The sequence below is a fragment of the Plecotus auritus genome (genome assembly GCF_963455305.1).
Source record: "Plecotus auritus genome assembly, chromosome: 2".
NCBI classification, from domain to species: domain Eukaryota; kingdom Metazoa; phylum Chordata; class Mammalia; order Chiroptera; family Vespertilionidae; genus Plecotus; species Plecotus auritus.
In genome coordinates, this window is record NC_137771.1 from 27,801,430 (window position 1) to 27,820,654 (window position 19,225).

At 38.4% G+C, this 19,225-nt stretch overlaps 1 protein-coding gene across 8 annotated transcripts in view; it reads left to right on the plus strand.

Annotated features, from left to right (window-relative positions):
* The window catches only part of IPP (intracisternal A particle-promoted polypeptide), a 47,808-nt gene that overhangs the window by 12,300 nt on the left and 16,283 nt on the right, over positions 1–19,225 (plus strand). For 3 of the 8 annotated variants that reach the window (XM_080656400.1, XM_080656402.1, XM_080656403.1), the window contains exons 1-5: positions 4,558–4,600; positions 7,240–7,581; positions 12,208–12,639; positions 15,661–15,816; positions 17,745–17,912. In XM_080656400.1, coding sequence (XP_080512526.1) covers positions 7,290–7,581; positions 12,208–12,639; positions 15,661–15,816; positions 17,745–17,912 — 1,048 coding nt within the window. In that variant the 5' untranslated portion in view covers positions 4,558–4,600; positions 7,240–7,289. Of the gene's footprint in view, positions 1–4,544; positions 4,601–7,239; positions 7,582–12,207; positions 12,640–15,660; positions 15,817–17,744; positions 17,913–19,225 lie in introns of those variants that run through there. The other 5 variants (XM_080656397.1, XM_080656404.1, XM_080656399.1 and 2 more) reach the window with 5 other exon arrangements.

The window sequence follows — 19,225 nt, forward strand, 5'->3', positions numbered from 1 at the left end:
TGGAAATAATTTGTTTCTTGACTGTAGTAGGCTATATGACTTTATACTTGTGATGGCCACATGAATGTGCCTCAAGACTTTTAACTACAGGGAGCATAATAACCAAAGGCCCTAGCTGCTGGGCCTAGAAATCTATCAACACATTTGAACCAATGATATGTTTCAATGGACTATTCCCAGACAGTGAATGGGCACAACAAGGATACTAAGGCAGGTGCATTGTGGAAGTTCCTAAGAAGATCAATGTTAGCTCAGATTCCCAAAGACCTTGCCTGCTATTCTTTCCTTAGACATCCTAGCATTCAAGGACACTCTCAACTTTTTTTCATTCTCTTTTTCATTTGGATCAGGCTTGAACTGTGATAACAGCCTTTCTTGGTTACCTCCTCATTTCTATTACAAGTGTTGCCCTAAAAAATATTTTTAAATTCCTTCTATGTTTGATTTTATATTGGCATCTGCTTTAAGGATAACCTGGACTAACACAATACATATGTCAAAACTCAGAACTGTACATTCAAAAAGGGTGAATTTTACTGCATGTAAATTATACCTCAATAAACTTGGCTTAAAAAATGTTATGTTAGTTTTAAACATTTATCAACAGCAGGTGAGTCAAGCCTGTTTCTTCTCCATTCTACTTCTACCATCTACTTCCAAGGTTATATCTTGAAACAGTCACATACCTAGGTTGCAGTTCGATCCCCAGGGTTGGGGCTCATATAGGAAGCAACCAATCGATGTGTCTCTCCCCCATGGATGTTTCTCTCCCTTTCTCTCTCTTTCTCTCCCTTCCACTCTCTCTAAAATCAATTTTAAAAAAAGATTTGTTCATTAAAAATAATAAGTAAATAGGCTGATAAATTGGTAAAATTATGAACTTCTGTTCATCAAAAGAAACGTTAAATAAAATATATAGATGAACCTCAAAATTGGAAGGAAGCATTGGCAATGTGGAAGAACGGGGACACATGCTAACCTGACAAGCTCAGGGAAGGCCTACATGGCAGTCTTGCAAACTCAAGGACCTAAAGTAACCACAAAGGATGGTCTGAAATTAAACTTTAACCAAAAGCAGTTATGCCCTAACCGGTTTGGCTCAGCGGATAGAGCGTCGCCCTGCGGACTGAAGGGTCCCAGGTGCGATTCCAGTCAAAGGCATGTACCTTGGTTGCGGCACATCCCCAGTAGGGGGTGTGCAGGAGGCAGCTGATCGATGTTTCTCTCTCATCTGATGTTTCGAACTCTCTATCCCTCTCCCTTCCTCTCTGTAAAAAAATCAATAAAAATATATTAAAAAATAAAAAATAAATAAAAGCAGTTATGATGGGTAGTCATCTCCTAGGCCGGTATCTTCACTGACAAGGTAAACCTTTACCTTAACTGAGCCTATCTGTCTTTTTGCATTTATGATAACATATCCTTGAAATGTCTGGGTAACTTACAACTTCCCTTTTTCCGGACCCCTTGGGGCACAACCTAATGTGCCTGGGCGCCAGGACAGATACCACAAATTCCTTCATTGTTATCATGTTAATTATTCTTGCACCCAGCTAAGTATGTGTCTATCATTTTACTTTTTATCCAATTCTAGAGGTTCCTCACACCCACCTGCCCCGCTCTCCCTCCCCCCTGCTTTGCTTTCTCCCACTTAGGCTTTTATATATATAGAAGATGCTCAAGGTCACTAATCATCAAGAGATGCAAATCAAAATGACAATGAGGTACCATCTCACACCTGTCAGAATGGCTATTATCAACAAATCAACAAACAATAAGTTGATGTGGAGAAAAAGGAACCCTCATGCATTGCTGTGGGGAATGCAGACTGGTGCAGCCACTGTGGAAGACAGTATGGAGTTTCCTCAAAAAACTAAAACTGGAACTCCCATTTGACCCAGTAAGCCCACTTCTAGGATATATTCCAAGAAACCAGAAACACCAATCAGAAAGGACATATGTACCCCTATGTTCATAGCAGCACAATTGACAATAGCTAAGATTTGAAAACAGCCTAAGTGCCCATCAGCAAATGAGTGGATTGAAAAACTGTGGTACATCTACACAATGGAATAATACTCTGCTGTAAAAAAGAAGGAACTTTTACCATTTGCAACAACATGGGTGGACCTGGAGAGCATTATGCTAAGCGAAATAAGCCAGTCAGAGAAAGATAAATATCACATGACCTCACTCATTTGTGGAATATAATGAACATAAAGTGATGAACAAAAATAGACCCAGAGACATAGAAGCATCGAAAAGACCGTCCAACCTCAAAGGGAAGGCTGGTAGGGGGAGGGGAGGGGTAAGAGATCAACCAAAGGATTTGTATGCATGCATATGAGCATAACCCATGGACACAGACAGTAGGAAGGTGAGGGTGTGTGCTGGGAAGTGGGAATGGCTGGAGAGAGGTCAATGGGGGAAAAAGGAGACATGTAATACTTTGAACAATAAAGAATTTAAATTTTTTTAAAAATCAAACATGGAATTTTAATCTTAATTTTCCCTCATATAAATAAAAAATGGCTTAGCCCATGTTTTAAAAAAATGAAATACCATTTTACACTCACCAGGTTATGTAAAATTGAAATGTTGGCAAAGATGTAGAATAAGGTAACTCTCATTCACTGCCGGAATGTAAATTGAAACAAAGAGTTTGGAAAAGAGGTATTTTTTAGTGAAATTGAAGATGCACATACAGTATGTTTCAGCAATTCTGCTGCTAGGTACATACTGTGAAGCAGAGGTTTTCAAAATGCTGGATGCAATCTAATAGTAGATTGTGAATTTAATTTTAATGGTGCAGAAGTATAATTTTCTGAAAGGTAAATATAAAATTTTTTTCTGAAATATAAATATAAAATTTCATAGAAATATAAAATAAACACATGTCAAAACATTATTTATATTAATTAATGAGGGAGCCAGAAAATGTTATAGGAATGTTGTATAAATTTGCTAAGAATCAGGCATGTTGAAATGAATTTGCTGAGAGACAAATGTGGTTTAATATCCCATAGGTCAATATAATTGTAGTGTTTGGGGATATCTCTTTGACAGAGTAGACAAGAATTACTTTAAATATCAATTAGCTTATAAAATAGCTTAGTCAATAGAAAGTCAGAAGTCCTAATGGATTCAAATCCTTCCAGCTTCTGCTGGACAATGCCTGCCTTACAGTGAAAGGGCTCCAACCCTTACCCAGCAATCTCTTTCATTCATTTCCAAGTCTTTAACAATTTTTCCTGACACTGGGTCCCCTTTTAGCATTTTTCATAATGCAACCAAAAAGAAGAAATAAAAATTTAGTGTATTGCTGGTAGTAAGTATAAAGTCTTGTGAATACAGTCAACAACATAGTTAATTACTATGTATGATGCCAGGTGGGTACTTGAAATACTACCCAGGGACCACTGTGTTTAAAGTACATGATTGCCTAACTACTATGCTGTACACCTGAAGCTAATACACACACACACACACACACACACACACACACACACACACACACACACATATATATATACACCCTATATATAATCTCTCTCTCTCTTAAAAAAAAAAAAAAGAGAGAGAGAGAGAGAAATATGCTAATTAACCGGGACTCCCTAAGGGATAGACCCGACAAGAGGAGGTTGCGCCTGCGCAGCATTGCAGGCAGGGCAGCAGGGGCCTCCCAGCGCCTGTGCTGAGAGAGGGCCTAGGCTGCTTCAAGGGCCAGAGAGAGAGGCAGGGCCTGATCCCCAGCGCCTTGAGATTTTGAATCGCTCTCTGGGCTCCTAGTACAAAATAATACTGAATGTAAAATGTAATTGAAAAATAAAATTAAAAAAACGTTTTGTGAAGGTTTTGTTTCAGGTATATTCGCTTATATACACACATATGAGGTATTATTTGGTTTGATGTAGAGTGTTTTTGTTCACTGTGGGCTAGGGTCAAAAAGTTTGAAAGCCATTTAAGTGACATATGAGGTTCAACAGGGAAAATAACTGGACGTTTTGAGTTCTACCTTCCCTCATAGTTGACATCCATTCACATTGCCGGGATCACTCCGGCCAACTCAGAAAAATGATCTGAGTGAATGGTAAATAATAGAGAGAAGCTACAAATATCACATCATTCCGTGTGCACCTGAAAAGAGTGTGTTATATGTCCATTATATTTCAATAAAAAATAAAGTTAAAAAATATTAGAAGCGACTTGCCGTATGTTCCTCTCTTTTCCTTGGCACTGAGGTTCGCTGGCTGCCTCGGATGCCACAAGAATGGAGAGAGCGTCCGTGGAGTGCAAAAAGGAGGAGCCGACCAGCCCCACAGGCAGGAATTCCCGCTTACAGCTAGAAGGTTCGCTGACGCGAGGAATCAGGCACCAGCTCTGAGCCGCAGCAGCGCGACACCGGGAGGCATCGCTGCCCGCGAGCGTAAGAGCACTGCGCAGGCGCAGACCCAGTAGAGCCGAGCCTGCAGCCACCGCCGACCGCAGTGCCGAGTCACCAGCCCCTGCCCGCCTCGTCACCCGCGCCGGTTTCCCCGCCCCCTGCCCCGGCTGCGCGCGCAGCGCTGGAGCCGGCTCCGGCGGGAAGGGGAAGCGGCGGGTAAGAAAGGCTCAGCGTCCCGGTTGCTTCTATGACGGGGTTGGGACTTTCCTCTGGGGCTCTCTCCGGCTCTCGGGACCCCTGAGGAGGAGGAGGAGAGAGAGGAGCCCCTGAAATCGGCTTCCTCCTGCCGCTTAGGTGTGCCTCTGCTAGTCGAAGTGTTTTCGCCCTCACCGGAGCTTCTCTGGTCCGGTCCGCTCCCCGCCTCCACTGGGGAACTCGAAGGCCCAGCCCCCGGCCAGGCTGCCACCCCCGGACGGGTCTAGGATGCCTTCCCCGCCATTTAGGTAGCACCGGAATGTTTACCCGCCTGCAGTGGCGCAGCAGCTTAAGGGTAACTCTCCAGGCAGCCCCCACCTCAAGCACAGAGAGCCTCGTGGTTTTGTTTGTTTTGACACTCGCTTGTCCTGGGTTTCTTTTTGACACCTTTTACTGAAGCAGCTTTCGTGCTTTACTTCCTCTGGGCTGCTCCGCGGTTTCACGTTTGAGGCTCTGGATGCTCGTCTCTTACATCCCTGTGCAATGTCCCAGAATTATGATCTTTCCCTGCGGAAATACAGTCACACCCTGTGTTCCTTTTGGAATGAAATACACTAGTGGTAGTGGAATGGTATCAGCAGTTTCTAAAAGCGTGGTTAATAGATTAGGATATCTTCTGTCAGCTACCAGAGTGGATGGATATTCAGTGAACTCTTAGTAGCAGGAGGCAACATTTTAGCCCAGTGGCTGTGCTCGATGCCTTGAAGGTACCTTGTATTTAAATCACCAGGGAAAATCTGACAGGAAGAAATCTAAAACAGAATAAAGCTTGAGCCGAAACCGGTTTGGCTCAGTGGATAGAGCGTCGGCCTGCGGACTGAGGGGTCCCGGTTCGATTCCGGTCAAGGGCATGTACCTTGGTTGTGGGCACATCCCCAGTGGGAGGTGTGCAGGAGGCAGCTGATCGATGTTTCTAGCTCTCTATCCCTCTCCCTTCCTCTCTGTAAAATGTCAATAAAATATATTTAAAAAAAAAAAAGAATAAAGCTTGATAGCCAGGTCATGTTTAATAATATCTGCAGGTCAAATTTCTATGTAGAGACAAATACACTGTTTACTTTTATATGCCAGTTAAATATTGGCATTCTGTAGATACTGTTGTGAATGGCAGCCATCTAGCAACTTCTCAAATTTGTCAAGTTAATTTCTAGATAATTATGATAATAGCTTAGTTATTTTTACTTTGATGAGTTTTAATGCTATAAACTTAACCACTTTTTTTCTAACATCAGCCCACACCATTCCTGTCAGCCTAAATTACAAAACCCTAGCCATCTTAGATGTCCCCTGTGCTTCATCTCCTTATATTACATGGTTTCTTGATTAAAAAATAACTTGGATTTATATCTTTGATTCTCATTGTTGAAGCTGAACCGGCTGTGTTTTAGGACTTTGCTACCTCTTAGCTTATCCCCCTGAAGGCTCAAATAACAGTTCTGGAACATTATGTTTACTCTCAAACCTACAAAAAGCGCAAGTCCAAATTTCTGTGCTTGGATTTCTCTATAACCTGGCATGTGGGAAGAGCCCAGGACTTAAAGAAGACCTGTATTCAAATACTGAGACAGTCATTACATTAACAGTGTTCTTAGGAAACTTTAAGCTTGTTTCCTTTTCTGTCATTTTGAATAACAGTATCTTTTCCTTCCAGCCTCTTAATTATTGTGAGAATTATAGGTGACATAATGTGTTGAAAAGCTATCAGAGTTGTACAAAAACAACTTAAGGTATTGTTATTTCTCGTTGTACTGACTCATTTTACCGACATTTGAAAACCTAATATATGTTAGATTCTTGTGCTATAGCTATGAAAGATAGTCCCTGCTTTTGAGGGGCTTCCTTTCAAGGAACTTTCAGAGAGAGTAGGAGTAGGAGTAGGGTGATAGAGTGTCTGACAAGGTAAGAGTGTGATATAGATTGTAAAATAGGTAAGCTTAGGGTGAGCACCAAACCCAGAGGAGAGGAACAGGGAAGAGTTTCTAAAGGAAATTATATTTGAACAGTCTTGAATTATAACAAAGATCCAGAACAGAAGGAAGAGGTGTGGAAGGGTACCATGAGAGTCACTTTTAAAGAACTGCAAATTGTTAGGTTTTGTTGGAGTATTGAGTTCAAAGAGGAGTACAGGAGACAGAGGTGAGATTTGAAGGACTTTTGTGTGCTAAGGGAAGTGTACAAATTGAAGGATTCTAAGCAGTTACCCTGGTCACAGTTGTTTTTTGAAAGTTCATTCTGGCTACAATGTGTGCTTCCTTACTGCAGTGTACAAAAGCTTCTTTCTGCCTTTGTGCCTTTCCTTATTTTCTTTACTCCACCCAGAAAAGCTAATGCCCTCTCCTCATACTTACTATCTTTCAATATCCAGTTCAGGTTCCATTTTTCCGAGTCCTCCAATTATTTTGGATCCTATTACTTATTCCTTTCTCTGAAACCCTAGGAATGGTACCACACAGTTTAGTCCTTATTAGTTTCATGTGTGTTTTATTACCTAAGTAGATTGTAAGTTCCTTGAGGATAAGGAATGTTCCATATGTATATGAATAAAAAACATGTTAAACACAAAAATATGATGTTTGGTCTCTTTCTATTTTGTTTTTCAGGGTAAGACCAGATTATGGGCAGAAGTCCTTTAAATTAATTTATCATCATCATGGCTAATGAGGGCTGTCCCAAGGCTGGTGATAGTCTTTTTTCATCAGATAAACATGCCCAACTCATCTTGGCCCAGATCAATAAAATGAGGAGCGGACAGCATTTCTGTGATGTGCAGCTACAAGTTGGGAAGGAAACTTTTAAAGTTCATCGGCTGGTTCTGGCTGCCAGTAGTCCTTACTTTGCAGCTTTGTTCACTGGAGGAATGAAAGAGTCCTCAAAAGATGTTGTACAGATTCTAGGAATTGAAGCTGCAATATTTCAAATACTTCTAGATTTCATTTATACAGGTATGTTAAGTGAGCCTGTAGTTTTAAGTGAAGAATGATGCAGTCACTGATGTACTGCTATGGAAATATAAATTGATATTACTTATATGGAAAGTAATTTCGCAATTTATTATTATGAGTCTTTGAAAGATTCCTATCTTTTGTTTTTTTGTTTTTGTTTTTTTTTTTAATTTTTATTGATGTCAGAGAGGAAGGGAGAGGGGGAGAGAGAGAGAGAGAAACAGCAGTGATGAGAGAGAATCATTGATCGGCCGCCTCCTGCATGGCCCCTACTGGGGATCGAGCCCACAACCCGGGCATGTGCCCTTGACCGGAATTGAACCCGGGACCCTTCAGTCCGCAGGCCGATGCTCTATCCACTGAGCAACACCAGCCAGGGCAAAAGATTCCTATCTTTTGACCTTGTATTCTTTTTCTAGGAATACTAAGGAACTAATTAGGGATTCAGGCTAACATTTATGTACCAGGATATTTATAACATCCTATATAATAAAGAGGTAATATGCAAATGGTCGTTACGCTGTGACGCGTAATGACTAGCATAGAGCTACAGGAGTGTGGAGCAGCAAGCTACCAGTGGCGAAGAGCTACAGGAGGGTACAGAGCTACAGGAGGGCAGGGCAGAGAGCCACGAGCGGCGGTGGGCGGGGTGGCCAGCTGAGGCACACGGCAACTCGTGCACGGATTCCTGCACAGTGCTACTATTTATAATAGTTTAATTGCAATCTAATTCTCCCTCAGTAGGTTATATGGTTAAATAAATTATGGTACATATAGGTAATAGAATATTTTTTAGATCTTGCAAATGATTTAAATATATACTATCATGGAAGGATGTTTGCAATATATTAAATGAAGATAATCTGTATGTAAATACCATTTCAATTTTGTTTTAAAAAATCATTTGTGTGTGCTGAAACCGGTTTGGCTCAGTGGATAGAGTGTCAGCCTGCGGACTGAAGGGTCCCGGGTTCGATTCCGGTCAAGGGCATGTACCTTGGTTGCGGGCACATCCTCAGTGGAAGGTGTGCAGGAGGCAGCTGATCGATGTTTCTCTCTCATCGATGTTTCTAGCTCTCTATCCCTCTCCCTTCCTCTCTGTGAAATATCAATAAAATATATTAAAAAAAATCATTTGTGTATATTTGTATTTGTTTACCTCTAGATGATGGAATATGGAAGATTCTTATTTTTCCATTTTTTTCTGTTTTTCCTTCAAAATGTCATAATCAATTATTTTAATCAAAACTTTTACTTCTAAAATTTTTTGAAGAGTTTTAATGATATTAGAAAATACACATAAAAACTATATATAAAGTTTTAATCTTACGTAACAAATATACATGGGAAAATTTTGAAAGAAATATAATAAAATGTTAATAGTGTATATATATGGAAAATGTGTGATTTTCATACTCATTTTTATACTTTTCTACCTAAAGTTTTTTCTGTAGTGAATACATATTACTCTTACAATCAGGAGAAAAAGTTTAAAACAATGACTGTTGTTTGGTCTAGTTTTGAGACTACACCATGCTCTCCGTAAAGGAGATCATTATGTGGCCTGATAAAGTGTTGCTTATTTAATGCATAATATTTACAACTGGAAAATAACAAAAGAAAATAATTTTTCTTTGTGTAGTTCCATATTCTTTTTTGGAAAATTTCAGAAAATAACTTAATTGGAGGATTGTAAAAATGACTTTTTTATCTACTGAAAATAATGCAGCTCTGCCTATTGGCAATGTACAAATTAACATTGAGAGGTTCTTGATTTCTCTTTTGTAAATGACTTCTGTGAGTTGAAAACTGCCTCATAAATACCCCTGCTTCTCATACTTGCAAAATAGAAATGAACAGATTAATCCAATGGAATTAATTGAACTACATAAAAACAGAAGAAATGCCACAAACTGTCTACTCCGCCTCTGTTGTCTGATAATAGCAAGAAGAGATATTTAGTGAAAGAGAATGTTCATGGCATCATTACCATATTGCTGGTGATTAGCACTTCCATCAAAGAAATAAGAAGTGATAAAACCCAGAGAAATAAAAGCTACTGAGCATATTTAGGGGAAAATAACATTGTACAATGTTAACATTTAAGGCTAAAACTGGTGTAACAGTTAAGAATAATGTTTGTCTGCTAGTAAAAGATATAAAGTGGCTTAACCAGATAGGAGTTTGTTTATTTTTCCACAAAAATGAATCCATAGTAATTCAAAGGCTGGTATAGTGGCTTCATGATGTCATTAGTGTCCCATTATTTATCCATCATTTTGCTCCACCATCTGTAGTTTGTAGCTTCTAATGTTGTCACTGAACTCCAGCCAGTGGAAGGAGGAAGAGGGAAAGGCAAAAGAGTCTGCCCCCTGAGTCTATCCCCTTTTTAATCTTTTCTAGTAACCCTAACCAATAATTACTACTTATATCCTTTTGGCTAACCTCAGTCAAAAATTCATTTCTATCTGCCAAAGGAAGCTAAGAAATATAATTTCAGCTGGGCACAATTGTTACCCATAGCAAAATCAAGGTTTTATTAGTAAAGATGAAAATAAATTTTGGGTATATATATATTAGGGAACTTTGTAATCTGATACAATTAGTTAAAAAAAATGTTCTTTGATTTTCATTGTAATGGCATTTCCTTTTTGGGAAATGTGGGGGCAGCAAAGCCTGTTATTCTCTTGATCTCGCCTTTGGACTTATCTATACACTAGAGGCCCAGTGCACGGAATTCATGCACTCGGGTGGGGGTGTCCCTCAGCCTGGCCTGTGCCCTCTTGCAGTCCGGGAGCCCTTGGGGGATGTCTGACTAATGGCTTAGGCCCGCTTACCCCGGGGAGCGGGCCTAAGCCAGCAGTCGGCCATCCTTACCGCTGTCACGGAGGCAGGAGAGGCTTCCACCACCGCCACTGCGCTCACCAGCCGTGAACCCGGCTTCTGGCTGAGCAGCGCTCTCTCTGTGGGAGCGCACTGACCACCAGGAGGCAGCTCCTGCATTGAGTTTCTGCCCCCTGGTGGTCAGTGCATGTCATAGCAACCAATCATTCCACAGTTCGGTCAATTTGCATATTAGCCTTTTATTATATAGGATTCATTATTAACTATTCTGCTAAGTCTTAACAGATTTCTCACCTTAGATTTTTTTTTATGCATTTCACTTAGAATCAAATGATCTGGGTTTGTTATCTAGCTCTGCCACTAATAAGCTATGTGATATAAGGCATTTCATTTAACTTTATAGTCAAATATTCATTCTTTTTTATATTTATGAATACTTTTTGAGCTAGGCACTATGTATATGAAGTAAAGATGACAGGAATGGATGACCTCTACCTTCACAAAGTTTTCTATGTAATGCAGATTAGGTATTTACAAAATAGAAAGGAGCTTGTGAGAGCCTCATTTTTCTTATGGTAAAATGTAGCACTTTATAATTCTTGTGAAGGTTAAATAAGATAAAATTTAATAAAAAAGTACTTTTTGTAATCTATAAAACCTTATTAACTTGGTGGGCATTCTTTTTATTACTCTTAAGTAACTCTTGGCATAATCCAGTAGCAGTCATTCAGCCCCCTTATATCACAACCCATGATCTTATCTTCTTCAACTAAGTTTGTGGTGAGTTCTCATTTTATTCAAGTAAGTTTTATATCAGTTTTCTCTGAAGCCACTACCATTTACTCCCATGGTGGATTCCATTTCTTATACTTTTGGAAAAAAAGCCTGTTTGCATTCAACAAGCCATATTCTGCCTCTCAACCATAATATCTTTGGTCATTCATTCATTCATTCAAAACAAAATTTTTGAGCACTTAAGAGTGGACTAGGCATTGGAAATACAGAAGGGGCAAGTCTTGACCCAACAGACTATAAATCTAATTGGGAAAACAAACTTTAAACAAATAGTTTAAAGGAGCGAATGGGGAGAAAAGGAGTAAAGGGAAAGTATAAAATTGAATGGAGAGTTTATCCTTATTAGGAAGGAGAATTACAGTGGTTTATTTTCCTTCTAAATATGATTGAATATTTGATGTCCTCCCAAAGTCACTATGTAAATATATGAAAGTGAAGCCCTCGGAAAAAAGAGTGGTGTATGTATATATATATTTACTTAAATGTTAACTATTAGTAACTTATCATATGTTATAGACTCTTGGTTATACCTAATATTAAATTAACATTTGTACATCATTTTATCATAATTGAAGATAGAGACCCTGTCTTGCCTTCCCCAGTGCCTAACTACATGTTTATTAGATGCATATAGCTTTACGTTAAAAGCATGGGGTTTGGTGTCAATCCCTACCCTTAACTCACTTAACCATGTGATTTGAGGAGAATTTACTTAAACTTTTACAAAAACAAAACAAAAACCCTACTGTATGGGGTTGCTGTCAGAGTTAAATGAATGTATAAAGCAATTAATGCTATGTGTAGTTCATTGTAAGTGTTCCATAAATGTTATGTATCTTTATCATTTAAGTTTTGTGCTCTTTCTATAAATCCTTTGTTGTCTTTTTACTTAGCTATTGGTGGAATCGAATATAATGCCTGTTTAATATAAGTCAAATGTTTGTTTTTATTTTACTGTACTGGTTATTTGTCTCCTTGTTTCCCTAGGCATAGTGGACATAGGTGTGAATAATGTCCAGGAGTTGCTTGTTGCAGCAGACATGCTACAGTTGACTGAAGTTGTTAATCTTTGCTGTGCATTTCTGAAAGGACAAATTGATCCACTGAACTGCATTGGGATCTTTCAGTTCTCTGAGCAAATTGCCTGCCATGATCTTTTGGAATTCACAGAAAACTATATTCATGTCCATTTCTTGGAGGTTCAGAGTGGGGAAGAGTTCCTGGCACTTACAAAAGATCAGTTGATCAAAATTTTGCGAAGTGAAGAGCTTAGCATTGAGGATGAATACCAGGTCTTCTTAGCTGCAATGCAGTGGATTCTCAAAGATCTGGGAAAAAGAAAAAAATATGTGGTGGAAGTGCTAGACCCAATTCGATTTCCTTTATTACCTCCTCAGAGGCTTTTAAAGTATATAGAAGGTAATTTTTTGTTGTATATCAGTCAATTACTTATCCAATGGCTATTTTGCTTTCTGAAATGTGATAGTGTTTTTATTTTTCAGTTCAATAGCAGACATTTATTGAATGATTACTGTATGCAAGATATAGATTTGTGTTTTTTATGGGTAGACAGTTGTATTTCCATATTTCTACTTTTATTTTAATAAAATCCTTATGTACCTTTCTTTTTTTTTTTAAAACTCTTTTTTAAATATATTTTATTGACTTTTTGCAGAGAGGAAGGGAGAGGAGGGATAGAGAGTTAGAAACATCGATCAGCTGCCTCCTGCACGCCCCCTACTGGGGATGTGCCCACAACCAAGGTACATGCCCTTGACCGGAATCGAACCCGGGACCCTTCAGTCCCCAGGCCAACGCTCTACCCACTGAGCCAAACCAGTTAGGGCTTATGTACCTTTCTTGAAATTAAATACTAATGGAGATTAGAGCTATAGATAAAATTACTTAGCTAAAATACTGCTGTTTTTGGCAGTACTAATTATTTCAGTATAAGATTTCCTCTTGTCACTTTTAAAAAGTAAGCAAAACCTAATATTTGAGGAAAATGCATATGCTAAAAACAAAACTAAAACAATAAATCCTATAAGTCCTCTCATTATAAAATACATTTTATATTGATATAGCTCCTGAGTGCCTTTGAATCATCTTTAGGTTCTAAACTTTGAAAATACTTTTCACCATAGTATAAAATAGTTTTTGTCTTTATATTAGAACAATGATAATATTTAAATTTATTTTTTTAACTACTTTAGACTTGATTTCAAGATTTGAAGGTTGTTTTTTTGTTAATCCTCACCCAAGGATATTTTTCCATTGATTTTTAGGGAGAGTCGAGGAGAGAGGGAAAGACAGAGAGAAATATCAATGCGAGAGAAACACATCGATTGGTTGCCTCCTCCTGCACACACCCAGACCAGGGCCAGAGAGGAACCTACAACTAAGCTTCGTGCCCTTGACCAGAATCGAACCCAGGACCCTTTGGTCCACAGACTGACACTCTATCCACTGAGCCAAACTGGCAAGATTTGAAGTTTTTACTCTTGTCCTACACTGAATGAAACTTGAGGATGTGACTGAATTATAAATAATGTAAGAGCTAATTCTCTGGACATCTTTTCTATTTTAGTTTAACTACTTTGTTTCTCCCATCTAAAATTTGAGAGCTAGCTGTTACGTTCTCACCACTTCTTTCTAGCTTGAAACATGAAAGAAGTGGAAGAATAGAGATTTGCTAAGGCTCTGGTCCTTCCTTAGGGACCTGGTTCTGAACTCTCTTATGAGATCCTAATATTGATCTTATGTTAGGACCTACTTAACCCAGCCAAGGATGTATCTCATATATACTTTGGCTAGCAAGGTGCTCTCTTAGATGGCAAACCCTGGCGATCCTCTCTACCTTTACTGCTGGTCCTATAAGGGATTTTCCTTTTAGTGGTTTTGACTTCTCAGTGTGGCTTCTTAACTACTCAATCTACCTTTCTCCAAATTATTAATTATTAGTAAGAATTCTCAAGATTTTTTTAAATTGACCTTCTTTCCTCAATATTGCATCTGAGATGTTGGGACAAGCCTAGGAGACAGTCCCTTGCTAGCATAAATGGGCCTTTATGCAAATTTGAAAATAGTGCCCTTTTAGGGGGTCTTAGAGCTTGCCAGATGGGATACAGGTTGACTTTCATCCCCAGTTCACCTCCTCAGCTAAGTACCCTTGAGTAGGAAAAACCTACCCAATCATGTTCAAAGTCTCTAGGAAATGGATCTCATCCCAACAGCTCTTTTGTTTCTTGCTTTGACTATCATTTTATAAAGTTTATGACATAATTTTGTACCCTTTTGTTATTAGGTTGTATGTATTGAATTTTGGGCTACTTTTTTTTCATTTTGTTAAATAATTGTGATTCTATTTCACCTTGCCATCTTTATTTAGAAATCCTCATACATGTATTTTAAAATTGTCTAGTATGAAGCATTATTAAAAATATTTTTTTATTGATTTCAGAGAGGAAAGGAGAAGGAGAGATAGAAACATCAACGATGAGAGAGAATCAATGATTGGCTGCCTCCTGCACACCCCCTACTGGGGGCTGAGCCCACAACATGTGTCCTGACCAGGAATCAAACTGTGACCTCCTGGTTCATAAGTCGACACATAACCATTTGGGCTGAAGCATTTTTTAAAAAAATATGTATTTATTGATTTTAGAGAGAGAGAGAGAAACATCAATTTGTGTGCTGGCCATTGTGGCTCAGTTGATTGAGCATCATCCTGTGCACTAAAAGGTTGCCGGTTCAATTTCTGTTCAGGGCACATGTCTAGATTGCTGGTTGGATACCCAATAAGGATGTTTTTGGAAGGCAACCAACAAATGTTTCTCTCTCACATTGATGTTTCTCTCCCTCTCCCTTCCTCTCTCTCTAAAACAATCAACAAAAAACATATTAAAAAGAAAAAGAAACATTGATTTGTTGTTATACTTATTTATGCAACCATTGGTTGATTGTTATATGTGCCCTGACCTGGGATAGAACCCGCAATCTTAGCATTTCAGGCTACACTCTAACCAACTGAGCTACCCGGTCAGGGCCATGAAGTATATTTTTAAAAACAATCTTTGGCCAAGCCAGGGTGACTCTGGTTGAGTGTCAATCTATGAGATCACAGTTTGATTCCCAATTATATGCTTGATCCCCAGTGGTAGGTATGCAGGAGGCAGCCAATCAATGTTTCTCTCTCATCATTGATGTTTCTCTTTCTCCCTCAAACTTTCTCTTTAAAATCAATAAAAATATATTTAAGTATATTTTTTAGTAACAATGAGAACAATAATATTTGGTATTATAGGAAGTGGTGTGGTTAAATCACACCATTGTTTGATGATGAGTTTTTATTTTTTGATTGTCAAATATTTTTATGTAAGCATATCTTTTCAATATTATTTAAAAGTTGATTAAACATTATCTTTTTAAACATTGCTTTAGGAGTATCTGATTTTAATCTTCGTGTTGCATTGCAAACACTTTTGAAAGAGTACTGTGAGGTGTGCAAATCTCCCAAAGAGAACAAGTTTTGTAGTTTTCTGCAGACATCTAAGGTTCGACCTCGGAAGAAAGCAAGAAAGTATCTATATGCAGTAGGTGAGAACCTTTATTTATTTATTTATTTATTTTCTTTCTCTTTTTACATTGTATTTATTGGAGTGACATTGGTTAATAAAATTATGTAGGTTTTAGATGTACAATTTTATAATACACCATAGGTGATAGAGGTTATCTTTATTTTCAGGATCAAAATCTTTTAATATTTTATTGTTATTATACATGTCAGAATATTCAGATGTGTCAAATAGACATATTTAATTTTACATGCAGGCTACACATTTATAAATTGTAGTTATATAATACAGTGAACACATCTAAAAATTAAATAGCTACTCATTTGACATCATTATTCTGTGATCTGAATTTTTGGTTCTTAGATTACTCAATTATTGTCAATAACTGACTACAGAAATATTACTTTAAAAGTTGAAAATTTGCTTCAGGAGTATCTGATTTTAATCTTCGTGTTGCATTGCAGGAAGGAAAATGAACCTCAAAAATATTAACTGTTCACAGTGTCATAGATGGTCATTAGGGATGATAAGAACCAGCGGTCTCCAAAGTGTGGCTGTGTAGGATAATCCATAGGCATATCAGATAAACATATTAAAACCTCTCTTTATTTTTATTTTAAAAGCATTAAACCATATCAGTATTTGATATATATATATATACACATACTAGTATTGACAGATCGCCTAGATTTATATGGATAATATAATTTATATATAAATGTTTTCTATATAATTTATGTGTATGTAATTATATTATAATTTTATATATGCTATAATGTATAAATATATAATTTTTAGTGCATACTAAACTTTTTTAATGAGATGTGCAGTCAAACGTGAATTTCAACTCCCTATTTTAAAAAAAATATATGTTTCTATTAATTTTTTTAGATAGAGGAGAAGGGAGAGGGAGAGAGAGAAAGCAATCTGCTGCCTCCTGGACACCCCTAAAGGGGTTTGAGCCCACAAGTACAGTGTGTGCCTTGACCAGGAGTTGAATCAGCAACCTCTTGCTGCATGGGATGACACTCAACTGAGCCGCACTAGCAGGGCTCAATTCTCAATTTTTAGTTGAAAGAGACACTAATAGAGGTCATAATGAGACTTTTTAAAAAATACGTTTTTATTGATTTCTTTTCCTTTTTTTTTTTCCCCAAAGCGAGAGAGAGAGAGAGAGGAAGGGGGGGGGGAGAGAGAGAGAGAGCGAGAACGAGAAACATAGATCCCCTGCCTCCTGCATGCACCCTGACCGGGGATGGAGCAAAACGTGGGCACGTGCCTTGACAGAATCAGACTGTGACCTTTTGGTGCACAGAATGAAGCTCAACCAACTGAGCCCCACTGCCCAGGGCAGAAACTTTTTAACTAGACAGATAACCAGCTCCTAGACCTAGATTATGTTTTTTGTTTTTTTGGGGTTTTTGTTTTTTTGTTGTTAATCCTCACCCAATGGGGATATTTTTCCCCATTGATTTTTTTAGAGACAGTGGAAGGGAGTCAGGGGGAGAGAGAGAGAGCATCAATGTGAGAGAGACACATGGATTTATTGCTTCCACACCCCCCCCAACCGGGGCTGGAGATCAAACCTGTAACCTGGATGCATGCCCTTGACCAGGAATGGAACCCGAGACCCTTTGGTCTGCATGCCAACACTAACCACTGAGCACACCGGCAAGGGCTAGATTTATGTTTTATCTAATATTCTATATAACTAAGACCACATAGTACAACATTGTGGTTAATTTACTTTATTTAAGCCATAATCTTTCAGGACTTGGCACATTTAAGAATAATATATGTATATATGGCAAGCTCTAAAGCATTTATTCCATGCTATGAAATATTTATACTAAATGTCTAGATGTAGAGGGTTAGATTTTTCTCCTTATTACATTTCCATATTTAGTGGTAAGGGATTTGCTGTGTTCCTCCTTTCCTTCCTTTGTTCAGGTGGATATACTCGGTTGCAGGGTGGACGTTGGAGTGATAGCAGAGCCCTCAGCTGTGTAGAACGTTTTGACACCTTTAGCCAGTACTGGACCACTGTATCTTCACTTCATCAAGCTCGATGTGGGCTGGGAGTAGCAGTTCTGGGAGGGATGGTCTATGCTATTGGAGGTAATGATGAGAATGTCTTATTTCCCTTATTAATCTCTAGCTATAAGTTGGCTGAATTCTTATATGCTTTACATATATTGTGAGGCTATGGGGTATACATAGCTACATTGTGCTTAATAAATATTTATTGAATAAATGAGTGAAAGAAATTAAAAGAAAACACAAGATAACTGAATATTTCAGACCAGAGGGATACTATAATTTTTCATAAGGCAGAATACTTAAGTTTGGTATTGTCTGGGGTTTTTTTGTTGTTGTTTTAAATATATTTGTATTTATTTCAGAGAGGAAGGAAGAGGGAAAGAGAGATAGAAACATCACTGAGGAGAGAGAATCATTGATTGGCTGCCTCCTGTACAACCCACACTGGGGATCAAGCCCACAACCCGGGCATGTGCCTTGACCAGGAATCGAACCATAACCTCCTGGTTCATAGTTCAACATTCAACCACTGAGCCACACTGGCCAAGCACTGTTGTGTGTTTTTTAATTGCTTTTTAAAATACATATTTTATTGATTTCAGAGAGAGAGAGAGAGAAAAACATCAATGATGAGCCTTAGCCGGTTTGGCTCAGTGGATTGAGTGTTGGCCTGCAGACTAAAGGGTCCTGGGTTCGATTCCAGTCAAGGGCATATGCCCAGGTTGCTGGCTCAATCCCGTGTGGGGCATGCAGGAGGCAGCTGATCAATGATTTTTCTGTCATCATTGATGTTTCTATCTCTCTTTCTCCCTTCTTCTCTGAAATCAATAAAAAAAATTTTTTTTTGAAGAAAAGTTGTTCATACAATGTGGCACCAAAATTTAGGTTGATTTTTATCATTAAAAAGTTTTTAAATTCTGAAAGCTGCATTACAAATCAATTTTAATTAACCAAGTTATCCAGTTAGTGGGACATATAAAAACCAAGTCAACTAGACATTTGGATATATTTCTTTTTCTTTTTCTTTTTTTTTTAAATTTTTTTGAAATATATTTTATTGATTTTTTAGAGAGGAAGGGAGCGGGATAGAGAGCCAGAAACATTGATGAGAGAGAAACATCAACATCAATCAGCTGCCTCCTGCACACCCCCCCAACAGGGATGTGCCCGCAACAAGGTACATGCCCTTGACCGGAATCAAACCCGGCACCCCTGAGTCCTCAGGCCGATGCTCTATCCACCGAGCCAAACCGGCCAGGGCAAAACTTTTTTTTTTTTTTTTAATAAATCTTTATTCAGATTATTACAATTGTTTCTCCTTTTTCCCCCCATAGCTCCCCTCCACCCAGTTCCCACCCCACCTTCTGCCCTTACCTCCCCCCCACTGTCCT